Here is a 24,612-nt window from a genome sequence, read left to right as displayed (position 1 = left end):
AGCGTGGTAGGTATAAGTACATATATTTTTATTCGATAATTAGCGGTTTTCATACATCGCGTTGATGCAGATGCCCTGGAGTAAGTGTAGAAATTACTCGCTGTATCAATTAATTCCTATTTATAGAACTTTCCATCGGAGTTAAAGTAACAGTCGATGAATTTTAAGTAATACCGACAAGAGTCTGACACTGTTGTATAGAGGTGGGCCTGGAAATAATATAATAACAAATCAAGTAACGAGATTGCAAATTACATACTGGCCGAACAAGATGATATCGGAGTTTGTTTTGGTTTCGCATCGCGAGGAAAACCATTCGTGACCGAGATAGATTAACATCGCGAGTTGACTCCCAATTCCATATTGGTCATTAACTCCTCAAAAGTTTCCAATACAGTTGCATTAAAGTGTATCCGCAAAACGTGGTGACTTGAATTACTAAAGACCAGTCGCCTCTTATATCATTAGACTATTAGACTTCATTCGTTAACCATATCTTCTATTATCGTAGGTATTCTTTCTTTCATACAAAATACCTATACATATATTTTTACAAATATGGGCGATCTGCCTATTTCAACGCACAGAACTCTTTATAATTATGAAACGATATGATGAAGTTTTCTTTATATCGTACTTATCGTTTGTTTTCATGAGAAATGACTTCTAATTTCTTTTTTGAAAAAAAAGTGGACGCATTTTAAATGAATTTTAATCGAGGAAATCTTTTTTTCTTTTCTTCTATGACAAACAAAAACGTAGTATCTCTATCTACCTTCGGTCATTCGATATACCTAGGTATACCCACGTTGGTAGGTACTTACTGTATTTATAGAAATTACGAAAACACCCGTTTGGTTAGAACAACTTCGACAACGTACCTTACCTACCTACCTGTACCTACCCAACGTATTATTATCGTGCTACTTACGCACACGTATGTTTAGCTGAATTATTATGGAATGCATATTTTAACAAATACATATAGGTACATATCCACCATTCGTCTCGTTAAATTTTATACTTACAACAAATAAAGCAAAATATATAGATAGATAGGCAATTTAAATTGCCTATCATAATTATGCCTGTACGAGTATCTGACTGAGCATATTGGTTTGGCTGTAGGTTATATGTGACGAGTCATGGGCCTGAATGAGAGAAATTTGAAGGAAACAATCAAAATACAATTAAATTTTATAGCCTAAACTGTCCATTAAATTCCGCAAATACCCATCGAGTAGGTATTATATTCATCTGACTTTCGATGTATTAACCAGATTTGTTAATTTGTTTGAAACTACAATAAAAACTATGTACCTTAGCTCTGCAGTAGGTCTATATGGCACAGTATCGTGCAAATTACTTTGGTACATAGGTACACCAGCAAAATCACAACATTACACCATTTTTCAAAACCACTCTACATACAACAATACCGCTAACAATTTTTTAAAAAAAATTATTGGAGGTGAAAGCCCTATGCTTTACAAAAATTTTGATATGTTTGAACCAAAAAAAGAAATCAAAAGCTCTTAAAAGCTCACTGAAATGATCGTGAGAAAATTGTCAGGCTTTCAGTTTTCCGCATTTACCGGACGAACCGTACGTCCTAGCAAAAATCTGATGAGAGTAATCTCAAAGAGAATTAAATTCTCTACAATTTCGTTTGCACTTTGCATTAAATTTTCGTAAGATGCTCGGTTTCAAAACTGTACGCCTTTGAAGTTTGAGGGGAAAAAACATTGCCGCAACTTTTTATTACCTACTCCAACTAGAAAGACCAACCTTTTTTTACTCAAACTTCAAAGGCTTACAGTTTTGAGACTGAGCGTCCTACGAAAATGCAACGTTATCGAAATTGTAGAGAATTTTTAATTCTCTTTTGGATCACTTGGAAAAATTTCAGTTCTCTCTCCCCTCACAATGCACCATTTCGTCACGCTCTGTCTATAGCAATTTCGTAGTGGAAATATTTTAGCTGAAATTTTTTTCTGAGCCCCTTCCGCCTCCCACTTCCTTTGAAATGCCCCAAATCGTCTCGAAGAGGAGAGAGCATTTTTGGTAAAAATTCCCTGAGGGGATCCGCATTTAAAGGGAGACCCGCGGTACCTATTCTCTGCTTCAATAACCTTATTGATGAAAAAAAAACACAAAAATTTTATCGATACAGACTTCTTGCAGCCGTCACTTTTTATCGATAAATGTTCTTTTCAGTATAAATTAGTTAGGTAAGGGCATGGAGGTTTAAAAAAATAAAAAATCATTTGTAAAAAATAAATATCTATCTATCCTATTTATATTTTCTCTGTCTAAAAGTAACTAAGTAGGTACCTATAAATGATATAAAATGAATGAGAGATGAATCATGAAATTTATTATTCGACGAATAAGTAACGAGGAAGTTTGTTCAATATCTAAATTTTAACATTAACAGAGAAAAGGTTTCACATGTCACGCGAAATATTTCAATACTTTTTCAATTTGCTTTCAATGAATCTGTATCGATTTCATACCACGAGGAAAACCATTGCAACAATGTCTTACATAAATATGGAACTTGATACGATCGGAAATTGTTTGAATAATTATTATGGAATAATTCAGGTCGTTATAAAAGTTTATAAATGTACTTGGAATCCGCATCCGATAAATTTAAAGAATTTTATTGGGAGACAGGTAAATGCGGTACATATCGCCATTTCACGAAACAAACACCTTTCAAAAATGCATTGGTAAGTAAAGTGACAGAGTATGAAATTGTAATTATTTTACTGGGATGATTTCAACGATTCCAATAATTATCATTACCCTTATTTTAGCCAAAACGTTTTCAGAAAAATATAGAAGCTGGTGAACGTTGCACAAAATGTTAGCCGATGCCTCTGTTAGTAGATACTGAGTACCTACCTACCTACCTACCTACCTACAGGGTGCCCAGAAATATCGGACACCTCAAAGAAAGTTTTTCATTAAAAATATAGGTTGGCAACGTGAAATAGATGCATATGATTGGTGCAATGTTATCTCTCCAGTCCAACAACCAATCATGTGCTATCATTATTATCATTCACTGTGACCAACTAAAGTATTTTAGTAGAAAACTTTTTTAGGGGTACTCGATATTTCTAGGCACCCTGTACCTACCTACCTACTTACCTACCTAAATACCTACGTATATTGATACAAAAAATGGACTAAATTACTGACTTGACCGGTGACAGAAAGATTACTTATGTCAATTTATTTTGGATAAATAATTTATCAGAGGTTAAATAAATTCGACACTTGTTTCAAGCAAGCATATCCAGGTTCGGCGAGCAAATGAAACAGATGAAATTAAAAAATCATGCACTCGCGCGTAAATATTACTAGACAGAAGTCTCAACGTACGTTTTCGCTGGTCAAAAAGCTTAGTTACTCGTATCGTTAGTTACGTTCTAACTACAAGTATCTATGCTTTGATAATTAGACATCCACTTTGAAATTCTTGTAATAGTGTGCGTTACACGGTGAAATATGCTTCTCGAATCTCTCAAACAGGTAAGTACAAATAATGAACTAAGCATGGCAAATTCGAGCAATTTCTCATCGAGTTTCAAATTGGACCTAGTGTTAATTTTTCAAATAAATAAGACGATTTCATCAAGGTACATAGGTAGTAGGTAATAGGTATGCCTACAAAATCTGAGCAACGAGGGCTCAGTGGAAAGAATGAATTAGAAACATCGATGTTCGTCAAGCATTTCAATTGGCTGCCTCCTCCACTAATTTGATAAGCATGTTTTTTGTAATTTTTTAGCCATTTAAGGGAAACCAAGTAGAAAATTTTATTGACTTGGGGTACAAGTAGCTCAATCAATGCACGTTGAAGCTATATTTTGTCGCGTTATGATAGAGCAAGTTCTTTTGAAATTGAAAAATTTTCCAATTTTTTTTTCATCGATTCCATCGTCTGTTAAGTTAAGCGCGTCTCAATCGCATAGATATTGAAATAAAATTATAAGTACAAATACCGGCTACCTCTGTTTTAAAAAAATAAGGTACAATTTTGATTATATAACCGAAAGCATGCAAATCATATGCGTCTGTCATTGCTTGTATGATGAGAATAGTTGGGTATTGGGTAGGTAGTATGGTTAGTCTTAGTAGGTACTCGGATATCTGTTTAATTAACGCATCCTTGTAGGTACTTAATACTTATGCATGTAGAAAAAAAAAACATAACACCGCGTTGATGTAATTATGCTATTTCTAATCATTCAGTTTTAATTAATTATATTACACGCACACTATGCTACATCTATTTACAAGCGACATATTGTTGATAAATAATTTGTCGCGTAAAATTCCATCAATTTGTTTTGTCCAGCTAAAGGTGTTGCAATTTAAAAATACTCGCTTACCTATACATAGTACAGTGCACGTGGCCAAGGTTCCATTTGTAATTACACTAAGTAACTGTGATGATAGGAAGAAATTTTATATGTAGGTAGGTACTATGAAAAATTATAATCTTGGCCCTCAAAATGTAGAACATAAAGGTGTTGGATCATTTTGCAAAACTGATGACCTTAACGTTGAAAACATTTTATTCAAAGACAAGGTTCAGGTGGATAAATTGAACCCGCTTGTAGAAAATAGAATCAGTCAAATGAAGACCATGTACAATTTTTTATTTTGGAATGAGATCGCAATTTTCATTTTAAGATGCATTATTCATCATATCTTATCATCAGCAATACGAGTTTTAATGTTGAATAATTTCTGCCTAAATATTCACATCGTGGATGGGCTGGAATAAGTATGACATGTAGCCTATGCAAGTACCCTTTTTCACCTACCTAATCTTTTTAGTGGAAAAATGTTCAAATAATGATATAAATTGAAAGATTATGAATATGTACATCTATCTACAGTAATTCATTTTTTTTCTTTAGACCTTTTCCATTCTTTCTCATCACCTTCACAAATTTTTCAATAAAAGAATCACGATTTCCGTCTCTTTACACGCTATTTGGATTAGCAAACAAAAACCAAAATAATGTATGTACTCGTATCATCAAAAATTGCACTAACTTATGTAGCAAGTTGAAGTTTGGATGGTAAATAAGACTTTCATTTTTTAATTTTTAGAAGATTTTCGAACAAAATTTGATTAAATTGGCGTACAGCACTTAGATTTTTCGAACTGAATCTGACTCTCCTTGAATGGATGCCACACACCCTCAAATGACGGGGACAAAATGGAAAAATCACGTATCTACTTAATTTTTCAATGCGTTCAAGAAAAAATGACATATTTTCAAAATTGGTTTTAAAGGGCAATCTTGATGTAATTATAGTTCCAGAATTCGAATTTGGTCAAATTATTACAAATCGAGGAGAGGGTAAAAAGTGAATAGAGAGATGCCAAACAATTTCTCAATACAGTCGGCCCCGCTTATTATGGATCCGCTTAATAAAATCACCCGTTTAATGTAATCAAATGGCTTGGTCCCGATTTTTTGTACCTAATTACACAGGAAATCACTCCTTTAATGTAATCAAGTTCCCCGCTTAGTAAAATCAATTTGTGAGACATTTCTCCTTTCATGACTCGTTATCTTCGCTATTTTCATCAAAATGTGTCATAATTCATCAAAAAATCTCAATTTTTTGTAAAAATTGCCAAAAAGCACCTGTTTTTTTGCCAAAATGTTCAAAAAATCTTATTGCTAAAACAATGAAAAATTAACAAAAAAGTCAAATTTTTGCCAAAATTGTAGGTACAGAAGTTTCTTTTTTGAAAAAATTATTTAAAAATCCCAACTTTTGTTGAAATTGTCAAAAAAAGTCATGTTTTTAGCCAAAATTATCAAAAAATACATTTTATGTGAAGATTGTGTTTTTTTCAAAAGTTCGCTTTATAAAATCACCCGCTTAATAAAATCAAATTGCCTCGGACAAACGCGACCATAATAAGCGGGGCCGACTGTATATGTATTGTGTATGTGTAGCAAGGTAAATCTATCCTATAAAGCTGCAAGAAAAATAAATACCCCAAAAATACGCGAAAAATACGAAAAAAATTAATTAAAAAATACCCGAAAAATCGGAAAAAAGTCCTGAGCCCGATCTATGGCACCTAGAAAGCTGATTTTTTTTTTAATCGACAGCTTAACGTCTCTAGAATATAGGAAAAATACGTGGGGGCAAAAATTTTGAAATTAAAGGGCCCAAATTTTGAGTTTAAATGGGCTGTTTTTGCCGTTTTTTCGATTATTCTCAAATATATCAAGAACGAAAAAGGCTAGAAGGGTGGTTAATATCTCATTTTAAAGAGCATTAAATCCTGAACATTTCCCTCGATTACATTACCCCTCTGAGGTTTTTAGTTTTTGAGCTATTTTGAATTCAAATTTCGAATTTCAGTTACACAATTTTGAATTAAATTATCTCGAAAACTAAAAACGCTGGATGGGTACTGTCAACGAGGGAAATGTTCGATATTTCATGCTCTGTAAAATGGTGAAAACAGATTAGCAAAAAGTTAATTAGATCGTGTGATTTTGATCGATTTTGATGGCATTTTATAACAAACAACCGTTACAACGATGTGTGTACTTACACACCCACACAAGCATACGCACACACACCAACGTAAATGTACCGGACAACGCATCGCTGTCGTTGTTATTCCAGACAGGATCACGCGACATGCGCGCGCATACAAACCTCCCACTCCTCCAACAACGGAATTCTTAAGTACAATGCGAGGATTATGATTTATGCATATCGCATATCGATGAAGCGTGAAATTCTCAACAGAAACAGATACATAATATTAATATGTATTATTGCTAATAAATGTTATAATGTTAATCCGTCTATCATCAGTACTTTGCTTTCGCGTCTATCATCTATCATTTTAATCAAAGTTCTAATCGAAGCATATACCAGTGTCTCCAGATTTTTTGGATGCGAGGTCGAGGTCGCCATTTCGCCGATCTGAAATCGCCAAAAATCGCCAACGTACCAGTGTCGCCAGATTTTTCGTTAAGCTACCACCAATAATATGTCAATTTTTTTCTGAAATTTTCAGAAAAAATTGTATTTTTTTATTCCTTTTGCAGAAAGTATTTTATAATTTTTTACAAAAAATATTTTTTAAAAAAACAAAATTTAATGAAAAATCCCATTAAAAAAGAAAAGATTGAAGAAATCTCAAATCGCCAAAAATGCGACAAATCGCCAACAGCCTTTTTTGGGCGCTTTTCACGATTTCAAATCGCCAAAAATGCGATAAATCGCCAAATCTGGAGACACTGGCATATACTTGGTAGCAAACCTTTCCTAAGAGTGAGCGAAGGGGGGTTTGGGGGCGCAGCCCCCAAGAGCGAGTTCCGAGGGCGAAGCCCGAGGAACGAGTATGGGGGTTGGGCCGCGAAGCGGCCAGGGGGCGTAGCCCCCTAGTAAATACTATCGTAATAGGTAGTCTGGATTACTGTAATAACACACTGGGTGCTGCGGTAGGGAGTGGAATTGTGACGTCAGTGGTTCTGATTTCTCATCACTTCACGTTGCATTTCAAATTTAACGGTAAAAAAAAACTTCAAATTAAAATTACGCGAAATTTTCAATGAACACACCGGTATTTTAATAGGTCAAAATGTTCAGATTTTAATGCTCTTTCAAATGGTTGTTTATCGAAAGCGCTAGCGTTTGCCGTTCAAAAGTTTTTAAAGCTCAAAGTTGTAAAAGGTAGCCCTTGCAGTAAAAATCCAACTTTAAAATTGAAATTACGCAAAATTTTCAGCGGACGCATAGGTATTTTAATACATCAAAATGTTCAGATTTTTATCCTCTTTCAAATGGGTTTTTACCGAAAATGCTAGCGCTTACCGTTCAAAAGTTTTTAAAGCTCAAAGTTGTAAAAAAATAATAACTCGCGGAAAAAATTCCAACTTCGAATATTTTATTTAACCAAAATGTTCAGAGTTGTATCCTCTTTCAAATGGTTTTTTGCCGAAAGCGCTAGCATTTATCGTTCAAAAGTTACTAAAGATCAAAGTTGTAAAAAGTAGCCACTCGCGATAAAAATCCCACTTTAAATTAAAATTACACGAAATTTTCAGTGGACACATAAGTATTTTATTTAACCAAAATGTTCAGATTTTTATCCTCTTTCGAATAGTTTTCAATCCAAAGCGCTAGCACTTGCCGTTCAAAAGTTAATAAAGCTCAAAGTAGTAAAAATTAGCGACACTGTACAAAGCGTATAAGAGTTGCGGATTCTCTAGAACCACTGACGTCACAATTCAACACAAACGCAACGCGCACTAACACCAAGCGCCGATCCAGACTACCTATTACGATAGTATTTATTTACCTTGATGTGTACTAGGTATGTATTTACTTGGTGATCAGTTGAAAATCTAAGGAAATGGTCTATCACTTAAACTTTGAAGATTTGTACACAAGAAGAGCACAAGTGCAAGATAGAAGAGTTTTAAAGGAAAGAAGTACATACCTCAATGAAGGCATATGAACTTACCTACATGTGTTTCTTCACACAGCCTGGATCAATCCTAAAATTGATTCACCTATCTAATCGCGCAGTAGTTTTTCCTGCTTCCTCTTCGATGCAGAATGATAGGTTTACAATATCCCTGTATACATTAGGTACAATGTATGTACATATAGTAGATATGTACATATGTATACCTAATAAGTGGCAAATACTTTTGGATGATTATTCGGGGTGGTAAACTTTTCTATACGCTTTTATTGATGTCGGTCCATCTATGTATAAACAATCTATCAAAATTTTATTGCTTTGATAATTTAATTTATTGGTACTAAATGTGGGTACACGCGCATTCCAAGTCTATTAGATGTTTACAGTTTTTGACAATGCTATTTATACTTATTCGTGCGTAAATTAATTATCCATTAATTGAACCCATGATTCGAGTAAGTAGGTACATACAAAGGCGGCAAAACAGTAAAAAATAGTCTATCAATTAACCTGACTTGAAGTTGGCACCGACACAACACAACCGGTTTCAAACATGGAGATACATACGATTACAACCTTAATTCATTCATAAAGAACCAATAAACCACTTTCCTTTTCTTTCTTCCTCTTTTTATTCCTTTTTACTATATTTTTTACGTTTATAGGCATAATGAATGTAAGTTCAATGTTGGTCAGACGAACGTTCGGATTTTTTTTTTTTTTTCGCAGTCAATACTCGTACCTATAGATTCTTGATTTTTATCTTTTTAAATGTTTAACCATTACAATTTCAACACAAGTTGGAAAAGCGATTAAAAATGAGTTGATTATTTAGGCTAATTTACCTAGGTAGATAGTGTCGCCTAAGTTCTGTAGTAGTTAACTTATTGAGGTAGGTACCTACCTTATATTAATGAACATCAAATTCAACTTCTGAATCGTTCCGTGTATTCTACATTTTTTCATGAAATCTTTTTAATCTTGGTTCTTCCATTGTACACGTATATGTACAATGTACATATACCTACCTACCTAGCTATGTCATTTTACGTAGCAACCTATGAATTACATATAACGTGTACAATGTACATCACTCTTCATCTTACAAATTAGAAGCGTTTACCATCATCTTACATATGCAGAACAAATTTTTGAGTTCTCAATCAATGAACAGATAGGTTGTGGTAATTACGATAGCAACAGTACATTTTCGAAATATGTTTAAATAAAATAGGTATGTTCTGTTACGCGTGAACGAATTCATGCAAACTCGACCAATTGGGTGTCGCGCGACACGATGCGTGGATAGTATCACGAAAATAAGGAACCGAATTTCAACCTTGATGTGGTGAAAGCTGCGTTCACGCAACTAAAATCTTCCTGCAGTAAATTAGAATCTATGCAGTTTCACATGTAAATACGTGAACAAATAATATTGCATCTACTGTCGAGCTCAAAAAATGTAAAAAAATAAATAAAATGAACAAATAAGTACAAATTTTAGTATTACCTATCTATATAGGTATGTATAAAGGATATGCTTGTCAATTGAAAAATAAAAATTGGTATAGATATAAATTGAACTCCGATTCATGCGTAATTTTTATACGTAGGTACATATTATAAAATGTAATTCAAACATTCGGTGATGTAACAATGCAAGGCAAATGAATCAACCAGGAGCAATTCCAAAGCTTTCCACGACCGGGTAATCCATTTCTTCTTTTCACTTGAATAATTTGGTGTGTACTGTGTATCATATTCAAATATACCACCGAACTTGTGTCAAGATTTTAAAATGAAAATGAAAAGTCGACAAAAAAATATGAACTTCATGGTCCAAAATTTTTGCAGATAGGGAAGAAGAAAGGAGAGCAAGATCAAGATTTATTGACGCTCCCATCTAGCAAGTGTATTAACTTTTCATCAACTGCACACTGCACTGAGAATGGTGAAAAAGCTTACGCAATGGTCTCGGATGCTTCACCTAAAAATCATCCAATGGTGCAAAAATCATTGAAATCGGCGCATGTCACCTGGGGCACCTCCCTTGTAAGATAGCAAACATTTTTTTAATATTTCTTTATAAAAAAAAAGATGAATACTTACCATATTTTATTTGTGAAATAATTTTTATAATATGAAAACTTTTCTGAAGTAGGCGCCTAACTTGGATTTAAAATTTTTAACCAATTTCGATATATTGTTTCTACCTATGTACTTAACTATTTACCTATTTGTGTAATTTCATTATTTTTTTCATGAAGTTTGAATTTGAAACTCAAAAACAGTACCGACTTCCCGGACTCAGAGACCTGACTGACCTTCATTTAGGGATTTTATGTAATAGCCAATTCATTGATGTAACTTTTTGTGTGATGGCCGGGGGGGGGGTGTTGGTGGTTTACCTAAAGTTTGTTGAATCGTTGTTTGATTTTATAAAATATGTAATAGCATCTGTCTCTTTCCCCTCTCTTCTCAATCTTCTCATTTATTCCTTCTTTCTATCCTGAAAAATTGTCTGCATAAAACGGTGAAAATTTGTATAAAAACGATTACCTACCTAGTCACTCGAAAAGGAGACAGATCATTTTTTTTAATTTTAAGCATTAAATAATAAAAATGTAGCTAGTTGGTAAGTAGGACCTAAATACTCGAAGCATTTAGCCTAATTCTCTTTAAAATTCATCATCATGCTTTACCTATAGATATGCAAAGAAGTTACTACATACCTATAAAAAAGCGACAAAATAATCATAACTACTCATTAAACCATACCTGGCCTATCATTACAAAATCTTCAAAAACTCAAAATTTTTCACGTGATTTTAAAAATCATAATGTAATGGTTAGTCTATATTATATTGACAAACGTTGGTGCAACTTCCTTATAATATAATAACGTACCTACACTTGCGTATCATGTCTGGAATCGTTTGGCTGGTGAATTGATAATTAAAACCTGTACTGATTAGGTAATCTAATGCATGTTCGATTTTAGTGCAAACGTTCTGCCTATACGTAGTTTTTTTTAGCAGGTAGCAGGCTGATACTTTCATTTTCACGAAACTAAAAATACTTATTAGGTACTTGTTGGTAAATTAGGTTATAATTGTTTTGGTGTATTAGGCATAAACCATGTGTACTTATCCATATAAATGCATAATTGCGTCTGACTAGACATAAACACTTGATATGCAATTTGCTAGCGCGTGATTTCAATTTCGCAGTGAAATGCATCAGATTAAAAAAAAACACCTCGCGTTTTTGAAAGGTAGTTTACAAAAACCTGAAGTTTACGTAATGCTTGCAGTGATAAATTGCGGCGACTGAGTTAAGTTATTGGCGTAATGTCAGATGTGCGTACTTATGATGACCTTTGGCTAACCACCGGCTAGATATGTAACTGTTAGTACTTTATTTATATACACTTTTCTAGCCTGAATAAGAAAAGGAGGAAATTTCACTCCATTATTGAAGAGAGAAATTATCATCTATCCTATGGACGAAGGTGTCGAATTTTCGATTTTTAATCCAATTTTCAAACTATATCGTTTTGCTGTTGAGGCGAGTAGAATTTTTTTGCAATTAGCAAGTGACGGTCAGGTCTATCTATTAATGAAACTACTCTTTTCAACGCAGGACTATTAAAGGCACTTATCGTTCGTTTAGCCTAATTTGTGATAATTTAATTTGAAAACAATTTTGCGATGAACGTACGTTCGTAGCTATAAGATTTTGCATACAGGGTAGATAGAGATACTTTACCCAACTAACCACATAATATTGCTCATCATTGCATCAGTCAATGATACTCATGTAACGTAACTTGTAAAGTATGTAAGCACTCGAACTAAGTAGCATACTTATTCCATTCTTCTGCATAACTAAATTGTAGCGCCATCCCCAGTCTTTTGGTGTGCATAACCTAACTCCGCATGCATCGTAACATCAATCATGAAAGTTTTATTGCAATTTATTATGACTTAGACTTTGAAATAATTATAGGTAGTATTTACATGACGTGTCAATTTGTTGATAATACCTGTCGTAGATATAAGGTACCTATGTGTATGTAGATGCACCAACGCAGATTTATTATCCACCTCTCGCAAGAGTCTTTTTTACATAAATTATCGCTTTTCTCGACATTGCATTTAAATACATATTATGGTGAGACTAGCCCATGGTGAAATTTTCAGCTGCTGAAGTTGACATTTCAGCTATGCAGAGCGATTTTTCGATTTTCACGATGCAATTTTGAAAACTTCGCCAAAAATAGTCGGCACGTAAGAAATCACCGTGAGCTAGTCTCAACGTAATGTATGAAAATGCCCAAATAATTTCAGAGGTTTAGGTATGCAACCTGCGCCGACTATTTTTGCTCGGTTTCTTAAAATTGCTTTGTGAAAATCAAAATACCTATCAACTTCAGCAGCTGAAAATTTGGGGTTAATCTAAGTATTATTCGATGTCCTCTATTCGATGGTGCAAGAATCGTTGAAATCGGCGAATGTCTCCTGGGGCACCTCCTTTGTAAGTACCTACCTGATAATTATTTCTCAATGCTGAAAAAGCATCTTCATGAGATAGGTATCTCACGCATAGTGAAAATTAACGCTTGCATACCGCGAATTCTTCTCAATGTAACGTAAATGTAAACGCGTGGTAAATGCTAACAAAATTGTGTTTATTTACTTTGATTAAATTCCAGTTTTAATTATTCAATCGAATTATTATTCTTATAAAATGCATAAATTATTTCATTCGAACTTTATAGTCTCAATATTACATTCAGGAGTGGGTATATACGAGTACGACATACACTCGCCTGTTGCCATTGCATATTTTATTAGTTTTCCGATTGTAAACAACTGTGAATCATCCAGGTAATCGCAGTGGGATGTGTCTACGAAAAAGAAAGGTCAAAACTCTTGAACGAATTTTTGGCATCAACGAAATTTCAATGCTAATAATATCACCTGCAGTAAAAATATACACACGAAGTCTTTAGTCTGTACTCTGTAGGTATTCGTTTCAACATTTTATTCATAGGTACCTACACTACCTACCTACTTATTGATAGGTACGGTATGCCTATTTTTTCAGAATACATTTTTAACGAATTCAAATCAAAAATGAATTGAAAGCTAATTTAAATATGTGTTTTGAAAAATTAACATTTAATACTTTATAATATACCTACCATGCATTAAAATAAATGTAGGTACATATGTACTATTTTCTGTTTCACCTTCTTCCAAAAATGATTACCTAGTTATGAAAAAATCATAAATTTTCAGCCCTTTTCCTCCTTCAAATTGGAAATGAATTGCTAATGAGTATTTTCTCACCATTTTCTCACTCATATCCAGATATCATGAATCAGTAAAACTGCACTTTTAATGTGCTATATCGATTATCGAGTCAACAATACACGGAGATTTTTTTTGTAATTTGAAAGCTCCAGCTGTTGGAAATTTTTAATGCTTATATTTGTAGGTAAGTACTTAATTACCTACTTAAACGACAGCTTTACACGTTTCAAACTTGAGTTACCTATTCATGTTAAAATAAACCTTGATTCTCAAGACAGTCAAGACTTGCATGTAATTTATTGTCCACCCGGTACTCAGCAATGCATACCTATAGCAAATTGAGACGATTTTATTGATGAAGATTTGCCGAGCACTATTATTCTCCACTTTTTTTTTCATTATCTGGGCCTTGGTGCGATTTTTATTACTCTCCGGCCGCGTGTCTTGGAGCGCTGATTAATTACAAAATTTTAAAATAGGTATTCACATCTTGGTACACATTTCTTGAAAAAAAAAAATTCAAAGTGGAAAAGATGAATACAATTGCCAAGACACCAATGAAACATTAAAGATGTTACAAAATAATGCGATAACATAATTATTCAGCTGTTAATTTGCTACTTCTGACAAAGAGGACTGTTGAAAATGCACAATGGTATGGAAATTCCTATTTTAAACTATCCTCAATGACTGGAAAGTGTGGTAGGTAGGTATTGATTCTCTGTAAGAAATATTGACTGATCGTAAGCAACAGATGTTATTAAAGAAAATATTAGTTGCGGTTTTGACTAATTCTTTGCGATAAATTTCTGTCATTCAAGGCCGCTCTGCATTTGAATCTGATTTACAAAGTAGGTATTACTTACAGAAACTGATACTTAAGAGGGATGTGCTGTCATTTATCACGAGCGTGTGTTTCTTTTTTTTTTCCATAACATTTGTAAACTTGATACGATATTTTGTTCGAATGGTCGCTAAATTGGATAAACGAGTTGAAATTGCAATATAAATTCATTTGAGAATTTTCAGCGTTTGAAACGCGTGAAAAAATCACGATTACTTACTGGAAGGATCGCGAAATGTTTTTTTCATTTTTATTTGCGACTCGTTATTATGACATTAGTTATATTAGCAGATAACTATTGTGTAGGAATACAAATGTCCCCTAAGGATAATTAAACTCTGTTTAAGTTTTTGCACAATAAATCCAGACTTTTATACCTACTGATATCTACTTCATCCATTTGTAAAGAGTTTTAAAAATTTTCTTCTCTGAGAAAAAAAAACAACAAACTTAGGCTAAGTATAATTAACTTACCTTACCTATACATCGTTGCTCGATATACTTTTTATAGAAAAGAAACCGCATTAATTATCGTTCTATACTATTTCTTTTATAAAATGGTACAATTGTAACAATTCTTACTAACATGTTATACCTTTTTTTCATTGCAGAATTGAATATGACGGAAGGCAGTTTAATTGAGTGGTACGCCGGAAGGACGATTCTCGTCACAGGCGGTACTGGTTTTATGGGAAAAGTACTCCTAGAAAAAATGCTACGTTGCATACCTGATCTGAAACGAATTTACGTTTTGTGTCGCCCCAAAAAAGGATTTTCTCCCGCTACTAGAATTGAAGAACTTTCTAAATTACCGGTACGTACGTCAAAATATACTTAGGTATTATTTTTTGACTTCTACAGGGCGCCCAGAAATATCGAAAACCCCTAAGAAAGTTTTTCATTATAAAATATAGGTTGGCAACGTGAAATAGATGCATATGATTGGTGAAATGTTATCTCTAACAACCAAATCATGTGCTATCATTATTATCATTTACTGTGGCCAACCAAAGTATTTTAGTAGAAAACTTTTTTAGGGGTACTCGATATTTCTGGACACCTGCATATGCTTTACCTACAAGTAATAATGATGGATAAGATGATTTTTTTTTTTAATACCGATTCTTTGATTAATAAATGAAGACAGCCTAGCTTATACCCGTGTATTTTGGTAACAAAAAAGGCACCATCAAAAATATGCTAATTTGAAATTAATACATATAGGGTGTTCAAGTCTAAGCGTAAAAATTTTTCGATTTTGGCGAATATTTTCAGATAAAAAGGTTTATTTTCAATACCTGGATTATTCATACTCGTGTGCTTTTTTATTCTTCAACGATTTCAATGATTTTCAACGCTGGTCAAAAAAATGTAATATAGATACTTCGATAAAAATACCCGGGCTCTTGGGTATAGAAATTAAATTCATCATCGCAGTTCAAAGTTACAGACGGGTTCAAAATGAGATTCAGAACAATCATTGTCACAAACAGACACCGGACAGGCCACTTTTAATTCGAGAAGATATTTTATCATTTATACAGTCAACAGTGTGGACAATTTGCCCTCTTTGATATTTTTTCCGAAAAGTTATAATGTAGCTTGAAAAATTTATTTAAAACTGAGCTAGTCTATTAAAATTAGGTTAGGTAAATACCTGTTTGAATTTTTCTTTGCCAATCTTATCAAGTAGATCTTGAAACTCCTGATGTAGGTACTTACATTCATACCTACTTAATAATACGGTTAATGTTTCAATTTCAGTTATTCGACAAATTGAGAAAGAGTAACCCATCTGTGTTCAAAAAACTGGTGGCGATTGAAGGAGATCTTACTCAAAAAGATTTGGGACTAGCCGCCGAATCTAAAGAGCTTCTGCTCAACGAAGTTTCTGTTGTTATCAATGGAGCAGCTTCTTTGCGTTTGGAGGCTGGTCTGAAAGCTGCTGTGGAGCATAATACTGTCGGCACTTTGAGAATATTGGACTTGAGCTGTCAAATGAAACATTTAAAGGTAAGTATAGGTATAGGTACCTAACTGCAATTTTTCAAATTTAAATGATGACCATTTTTGAGCTGTGGTCACATGTGACCACCTATGCATTAAAGGGTTTTTTGTCTGATTTTTTCATTTGATGACTACTTATGATTTTAGAAATAACCAATTTTGGCGGGAAAAAAATGAAAAATTTTACTTTTCTAAATACGTACTTACCTGCGTATTTACTAAAAATTGAAGAATCATTTGGGGCAGCTAAAATTTTATGTACTTGTACATATGTCTTAAAACAGTACTTTCTCCTCTACATCATTTATTTATTTATTTTTTAAATTCATCAGAGATTTTAATGAAACATGATTAGTATCTGTATTTCATTAAATTAATTTCAAGAATATAATGCTGTACCTAAGTAATGTATTGTTTTTTATGATAATTTTAATTTATTTCTAAATTGTACATATAATAAATTGGTACCTACCTACCTACTGTTGAAAAACTTTCAATTTTCACAGGCGTTTATCCACCTTTCAACAGCTTTTTGTCATTGTGAATACGAAGTCTTGGATGAAATAATTTACCCAGCTCCTGTTAACCCCAGAGATGTTATACAAATGGTTTCGTGGATGGATGAAACTACACTGGAAGCTATCACCCCAAGGTTACGATTTTCCCACATTATAGAGTACCCAAGTACCTACTTAAAACTTGAAATACTAAGTACATAATTATATCAAAAGTTCAGGTTATTAAATACTATATGCACAATACATAGATAAATCTCTCTAACGAATTTTTCTGCTGTACTTAACTGACTGACATTGAGTAAGATATTGATATGTACAGTAATTAATCATTTTTCCGGACACAAACAGAGATTAAATTCATCTAAAAAGATGAGTCTAATTGTCTACTTATAATGTGATAATCATATAATTTAATAATACATACCTACCTATAAGTATAAATAACTGAATAGGCAATAGATACCTACTATCAATGACTACCTATTAAATTTTGGGTATGATTTATCGTTACGACAGAATAGGTGAATCGCACGACAGAAAAGGTGGTCTAAACGACAGGCACGACAAATAAAAGAAATGCCCGACCAAAAAAGAAATTGAACGACAGAAAAAAAAGTTGAACGACAATCATATGTTTGCACGACAGATAAAAAATGTCCACGACAAATAAAAAATTGAACGACAGTTTAAAAAAAATGAACGACAGTAGTAAAAAAAAATTAACGACTGAAATATCCATTAACACGTCTATTTTTAATTTTTTTTTTAATCCATCAACACGCCTATTTTTACCAAAAAAGTTACAAATCGAATAAAATGAAAAAAAATAGAAATTTTCATAAAATGATAGGAGGGTAATTCTCAAAAAGTGGTAAATTTTGTGTACACAGCAAATTTCTCAACGGTTTTGGCATAATTTTTATTTTATTTTTTTTATCTATGCAAGCATCACATTTTACATTTGGTATTGAGATTTTTAGCCCTCCTTTCATTCGTGTACATTCGGTTTTATACCCCAAATGTCCTTCGACTTGTGTGTCACGCGCCATGTTATTGAAAATGAATGATTTATATAAAGTGTAATGATCTTCATTTTTTTCGTTGAAAAAATTGACGAATTCTCATTATCATACATAGATGCCGGACGTCATAAAATAAAACTTTTTGATTGATTGATAAAACGCAAAGGTACTGTATTATTCTGCAAATTGCAATCTCAATAAGTCCATAGGAACCTCACATTTTACATTTGAGGAGTCGGCCTGCAAAGTGACCTAACTGCAAAAAATTGATTTTGAGATAAATGAGAAAAACGTGTCCTAGGAAAATAAAGTCACATTTTCGAAATCTGTTTTCGGGAATCGAAAGGGCCAACCCTCACTCACTTAATCACCTTTTCGTTTCTGAAAAATATGAACACGGGTTCGCTACAGGGTGCAACAAAAATAAAAAATTCTGCAGTTAGGTCACTTTGCAGGCCGCACATACGTTTTTTTTTAGTTTTTTAGTGATATGTACGCAATTTTCTCCGGTTTTTTATTGCGTATATTATTTTTTATGAAAGCAAAGATTTATTCATTCATTCAAGATTTTTTTATGTACAGGAAGCTGGGTAGCTAAAACTGGAGTTGTGGCTTATTCTCAACTTACGATTTTACCATTTCGAATCACTCTGAAGCCTCCAGTGCGATTTTCGATGTCTCCAAAATTTTTGAATTTCTTCAGAATGGGTTAAAATTAATTTTGATTTCAACAAACAGTACCCTATGAAACACATTTTTGGAAAATCGTAAAAATAAGGTCACTTTGCAGGCCATGCTTTTAATTTTATCATTTTCAGGGGGGGAAGGGGTGTTAAGAGTGAAACTGGATGAAGGCGATATATTCCTTTTGTAGGGCATGTCCTAAGCTATCAGATAGCGTTGCTATCTCAAAAATCATTTTTTTGCAGTTAGGTCACTTTGCAGGCCGACTCCTCATTTGAAAATTGTCACACAGTTTTTGCACCAATTTCAGGGCAATTTTTAAGTAAGTATATTTTTGCTAGCATCCCAATCCAACATTTTATTTATTGCTTTTTCGTGTATTTTCAGATTTGCAATTGGATAAATTGTTCTGTCGTTTGAAATTTTATTCTGTCGCTTAGACATCCTTTTTTGTCGGGAGGACTTGTCGTGATTAATAATTAAAAATAGTCGCTCTGACTCATTATTTTGTCGTTGAAAACCTGTCGTTGTAAAGACCTAACTTGTCGCTACCACAGCATTTATTGTCGTTTGCTGGTGTCGTTCAAACACCCTTTTCTGTCGTGCGATTATATATTTCCCTTAAATTTTACATTTAATGGCACATTTATGTTGGATTTTTTTAGGCTGTTAGGACCTCATCCGAATTGTTACACTTACTCAAAAAGATTATCAGAAGCTTTGGTGAGCGAATATGCGGACAAAATTCCAGTAGCTGTGGCTAGACCATCTATAGGTTGGTAAGATGTAACATTCAAGAGAGCAAATGGAAAATATTAATTGTAAAAATCTCACACTGTAGGATCCAAAATTGATTTCACGAATCATGTTACATGATTTTTTTCCCTTGGAATGTCAAACAGCCAGATAATAATTTTTCATAGGAATAGTGGCTCATTTTCAATTTAAAATTGTTTTAAAAGTAGAAAATGCCAATATGTACTAACATTATTTATTAAAATAGTTACACCAGCCTTGTATGAACCAATGCCTGGCTGGGTGGACAGTTTGAATGGACCAGTTGGAGTGGTTGTGGCAGCTGGAAAAGGTCTCATTAGATCTATGATGGTTGACGAAGATTTTTGCGCCGAAGTAATTCCAGTTGATGTTGCAATCAATGCAATAATTGCTATTGCTTGGGAACGTGGACGTAGCTCGTTAGTAGAAATAATTTTCAAATTACCTACATCACTACCAAAAACTTAGTAGAACTGCACTTTTACCTACCTATTTGTTTTTTTTCTATCCCTGAAGAAAAGACTTGGAAGAAAAAGTTCCTGTATACAATATCTCGAATGGTGAAGTTCAAACTATGACTTGGGGTGAGGTATTAAAGCATGGTAAGAAATTGAGCTACGAGTATCCATTTGAAGCTGGAATATGGTTTCCAAATGGGACCATCAGAATGAATCCAATAACACATTATTTAATTGTACTGTTCTGTCAAATCATACCGGCCTATTTCATCGACGCATTGCTCTTTTTAATGGGTCAAAAAACCTTGTAAGTACTCACTTGCCAATATGAATTTTCGGAAGTCATAAATTATCAATTTAATTGTAAATATTTGCATAAGAAACCAGTAGTAATAATTTGAATCTTTAATGTTGGAATTTTCATACCACAGCATTCAACTTATTCTAAGCACTTAGGTACCTAATTCATTTCTAGTAGGTACTATAATTTATAGGTACCTTATTTATTTCAATGCCATTTAATTTGCTCATTACATGTAGGCCTAAAAATGTTTCGGATCTTAAAAAATTGCAAAGATGATTTTAGATTGTTTTCTATTCAAAATTTTGAACAGGAAAATGAAAAAATTAAAACCTTTTTTTCATTAACAAAAAACAAACTATTTTCTACGATCTTTGTTTTTATCTTCTCCTCAAATAAGTACGTATGTGACCATTTTTTATTGCTAGATACTATGCAGCATACTTGGAAAGAGAAAAAAAAATTAAAATGTTCTAAAGATGAAGTCTCAAGTAGATACATTAATGTTTTTTCCCAGCAACTTTGAGGTTGATGAGCAGCCTCATTCTCTACTCTTGATTTGTGTGTGATTTTGAAAAGTTAAATTTGAAGTTGTTTGAAATTCTTTTAAAAGTTATCAAATTTATGGAGAAAAAATCGAAAATAGAATTTTCCTGCTTTGAACCTTATTAACTTCTATGTGAAAATAAAATATTCCTCTTTTCAAAATAATTGAGCTATGTACGAGTAGCTGTAAATATGAAAATATTGACTAAAAATACCTACCTGCTATGAACTTGACAGGTAAAAATAGCTGTAGGTACTATCTTCATTGAAATGGGTAATTTTTGCCGAAACCATCTATTGGAGAACTTTCTCAATATTTTTTTAATATAGGTAGGTACCTACTGAAAACAATATTTGAAAAGTTTTCAAAATACTTTTCTAATAAAGTCCAAAAGAATCCCTTCAATTAATGTTGAGTTATCATCTACCTAGTACCCAGACTTACACAATGGGTATTCATTTCATGTTTTGTGGTAATCAAATGAGTTCCTTGTTTATTTCAGCATGGTAAGAGTACAGAAAAGAATCCAAGTCGGAATGGGTGTATTACAATATTTCACCACAAGAAAATGGAGTTTTTTGAATCATAAAACAATTGCTCTCACAAATAAGCTGAGTGAGAAAGAACAGAAAATTTTTTACATGGGGAACACAAAAGCAGACAACAACAAGTATCTACTAGATGTTTTATTGGGAGCTAGACAATATTGCATGAAAGAACCATTATCAACATTACCAAAAGCTCGTTTCCAACTTAAACTGTAAGATTACCTACATGAAGGTTTTAGAAAAAATTATTGTGTTACCTATCAATAATTTTAATAATAATAAATTCCCTGTATGATTTTCAGGCTATACTGGTTAGATTGGGTTGCCCAAATTTTATTGTGGGGTATGCTCACTTACTATATTGCTAAATGGACCAACTTATCAAACACATTGAACCAATACATTAATCTGAATGGTTCGTAAATACCTATACCAACATTTTAATGGAGTCACAGGGTGAGTAAATCAAGTAAATGTAATACATATTACATATTGTGTAATACAGAATGTTTTTTTTTTTCTGAAATGACATACCTATGAAAGTCGTTTCTCATGCTTTGTTGCATATTCTTTAACAACTTTCATCCACCCACTTTATCTCATGTTCGAAATTTTCTTGCTTTTGGCCCCAGATTTGGTCTCACTCATCTCTCAGCTCATTTCTCTCCTCTCCTCTATTTTTCTTGGGCCACTTTTATCATAACAAATCAAATTTTCTCAAAATCTGAATAGACTATATTCTCCACTACTTCGTGAGAATTTAATTCGACTGGCCCTAATCTCATTTTTAAAAGTTATTGACTTGTCTGGTCTACTATGAAACTTTCAAGCATGAGTGCATGCTGGTACTTCCTAAATACCTAATTAAAATATCTACATATCAAGAACTGTTTTCAAAGTTAATCTCTATGACATTGACTTCCAATAAAATTTAGGACAATAAGTTTGCAATATCAGCAACCCACATCCATCCAACACATACTTTTCAACTGTCCCCAACTAAAACAAAACAGACTTACACTACTGATGAAAGAAAACCCACCTACTATCCCTGACGAACCCTCAGAAATTCAAAAATTCATCTCCCTCCTAATAAAAAACATCAACCTCACAAACCAAATCTAACCCCCCCCCCCTTACGGGTGTAATAATCTTGTAATTATAAACACCCCCCCCCTCCCAAAAAAAAGTATTAATAGGTACAAACCCCTTCTCCAAATTCACTCTCTGCTCAAAAATGACAAGTTTTCTCTCAAAGAGGAAATGAGAGGAAATGGAAAACTGTCAAATTATAAATACCTACATTCCTGTATGTTTTTGAAGGTTTTTGATGAGAGAAAATAGGCAAATCTCTGTTTTTAAAAAAATGATGACCGCATTTAAACTAAACAACATGTCCATGTTACCTACCTATTTAATGTCAAATCAGGTTGCATAATTGATCTTGGATGAGTATTATAGGTATAGGTGTAGGTAGGTAAGGTACCTACAAAAATCATATTGGTTGAATCCCACTATTGCACAGAATCAGTAGCTGTTTCTGAAATAAAATATCCACATTTAATCAACATATCTAGAAATCTAGATTACAACAATATGAGTGCTTCATTTGCCTATTGACTAATCAACAACTTTTTTTTCTTCCACAGTTTACAGGAAAAATTGAATATTTTGAATGTAATAACAGCCCTTTGAATTGTGAACCAGCATACAATAACAGTGCAAGACAACGTACCATGGACTTCGATGCATGGATTTTCAATGATTCACCAAAATAATATTCTAATACATCTTTGGAAACATTGTTTTCACTAGATATAAAAGATTTCCTTCAAACTTTAGTTAGGTACACTGTACACTAGTTTTTCCAACACCTCTATATTTTGGAGAATTGACCTGAATTCTTAAAACACAAGCGCTGATTCATGTCCACTTTCAACAATTTTACAACTCAAAAAGTTGGTGAGGTCGGGAATATTTTTCAACAAGCACTCTGAATATTGTTGTGATTTGAAGTTTGAACTCAATAGTGAATATCATTGATATGAATGAATACTGTGATATGAATTTGATATTACTCTCAAGCAATGAGGATAGAATTCTAGAAAATATGTTCATTTGTGGGTACCTAGGTACTGTGGGATGTGTGAAAATTTACTTGAATGTGCCACATCAAAAAACTCATTTATGAAGACATTGTGCCTAGTACTTTGATTGAATGAACTTTTAGATTAATTCAAATTTCACCCCATCTACCCTGTAAACCTGTTTCTGTTCTAAGAAAGTTTCATTTTATCTACCATTAATTAATTTCTCAGGACAAATATGAATTTATGTACCTATTATAGCCTACCCTACATATTCATTTCATGTAGATGTGTGTACATTTTATTCTCATCTAGCATATACTTAATGTTGACTGATCTTTACCTTTTTATTTAGTTACCAGTATGAATACCTACTTGTTATGAATAAGTTTTATACCTACTACTACCTATGTACCTACTTTTTGACATGTTTATATTCAGAGTAGGGCAAAGAGGAAAAGCTCTCCTCTCTATAACTGCCCAAAACTCTTGAGTTCTTTTATATTTTACTTCAGGTGCGGATACTAGAGAGAAAAATGTGGAGTGTTTTTTTTGTTGTTTGTAATTTTACACCTGATTTTCTTTAGTCATAGTTAATGCTCTTTGAGTCTGAACTAGGTAGTTTTCCATGACATAATGTAAGTAAAATCAGCACTTGTAGAAGAAAACAAAGGTTTATATTTTATGTAAATAATGTGTACAAAATGTACAAAAACATGAAACTTGGAAGGCATTTATTTTCAGCTTGTGTTCAGATTAGGTATTTTTTTATTTTGAGATGATTTTATTATAGATAGGAAGTAGAAACCACATTACACCAAAACTGACAATTTTTTTGAATAATTTGTAGCAGATTGTTGCATAGTGTGCAGGAGGTGCACATTACTGCCACTAAGTATATGTACTTTGTGTGTACCTATTAATTTTATCATTAAAATATATTGCATAGCCTATCTTATGATTGGTATGTTTTTGAATGCCTTTACATATCTCATGAAGTT

General features: G+C 33.0%; 1 protein-coding gene across 2 annotated transcripts in view; it reads left to right on the top strand.

The window, feature by feature from the left end:
* LOC135831844 (putative fatty acyl-CoA reductase CG5065) overlaps nt 1-24,569 on the top strand; it is a 29,323-nt gene extending 4,754 nt beyond the window's left edge. The window contains exons 1-10 of one of the 2 annotated variants that reach the window (XM_065344653.1): nt 3,487-3,543; nt 15,274-15,476; nt 16,427-16,675; nt 17,176-17,321; nt 19,559-19,668; nt 19,897-20,089; nt 20,187-20,435; nt 21,479-21,736; nt 21,827-21,980; nt 23,174-24,569. In XM_065344653.1, coding sequence (XP_065200725.1) covers nt 15,282-15,476; nt 16,427-16,675; nt 17,176-17,321; nt 19,559-19,668; nt 19,897-20,089; nt 20,187-20,435; nt 21,479-21,736; nt 21,827-21,947 — 1,521 coding nt within the window. In that variant the 5' untranslated portion in view covers nt 3,487-3,543; nt 15,274-15,281 and the 3' untranslated portion in view covers nt 21,948-21,980; nt 23,174-24,569. Of the gene's footprint in view, nt 1-3,486; nt 3,544-15,273; nt 15,477-16,426; nt 16,676-17,175; nt 17,322-19,558; nt 19,669-19,896; nt 20,090-20,186; nt 20,436-21,478; nt 21,737-21,826; nt 21,981-23,173 lie in introns of those variants that run through there. The other variant, XM_065344652.1, reaches the window with a different exon arrangement.
* The last annotated feature ends 43 nt before the right edge of the window (nt 24,570-24,612 follow it).

The sequence above is a fragment of the Planococcus citri genome, chromosome 1, assembly GCF_950023065.1.
Source record: "Planococcus citri chromosome 1, ihPlaCitr1.1, whole genome shotgun sequence".
NCBI lineage: Eukaryota > Metazoa > Arthropoda > Insecta > Hemiptera > Pseudococcidae > Planococcus > Planococcus citri.
The sequence above is the reverse complement of the archived record's forward strand: the minus strand, read 5'-3'. Positions and strand labels throughout refer to the sequence as shown.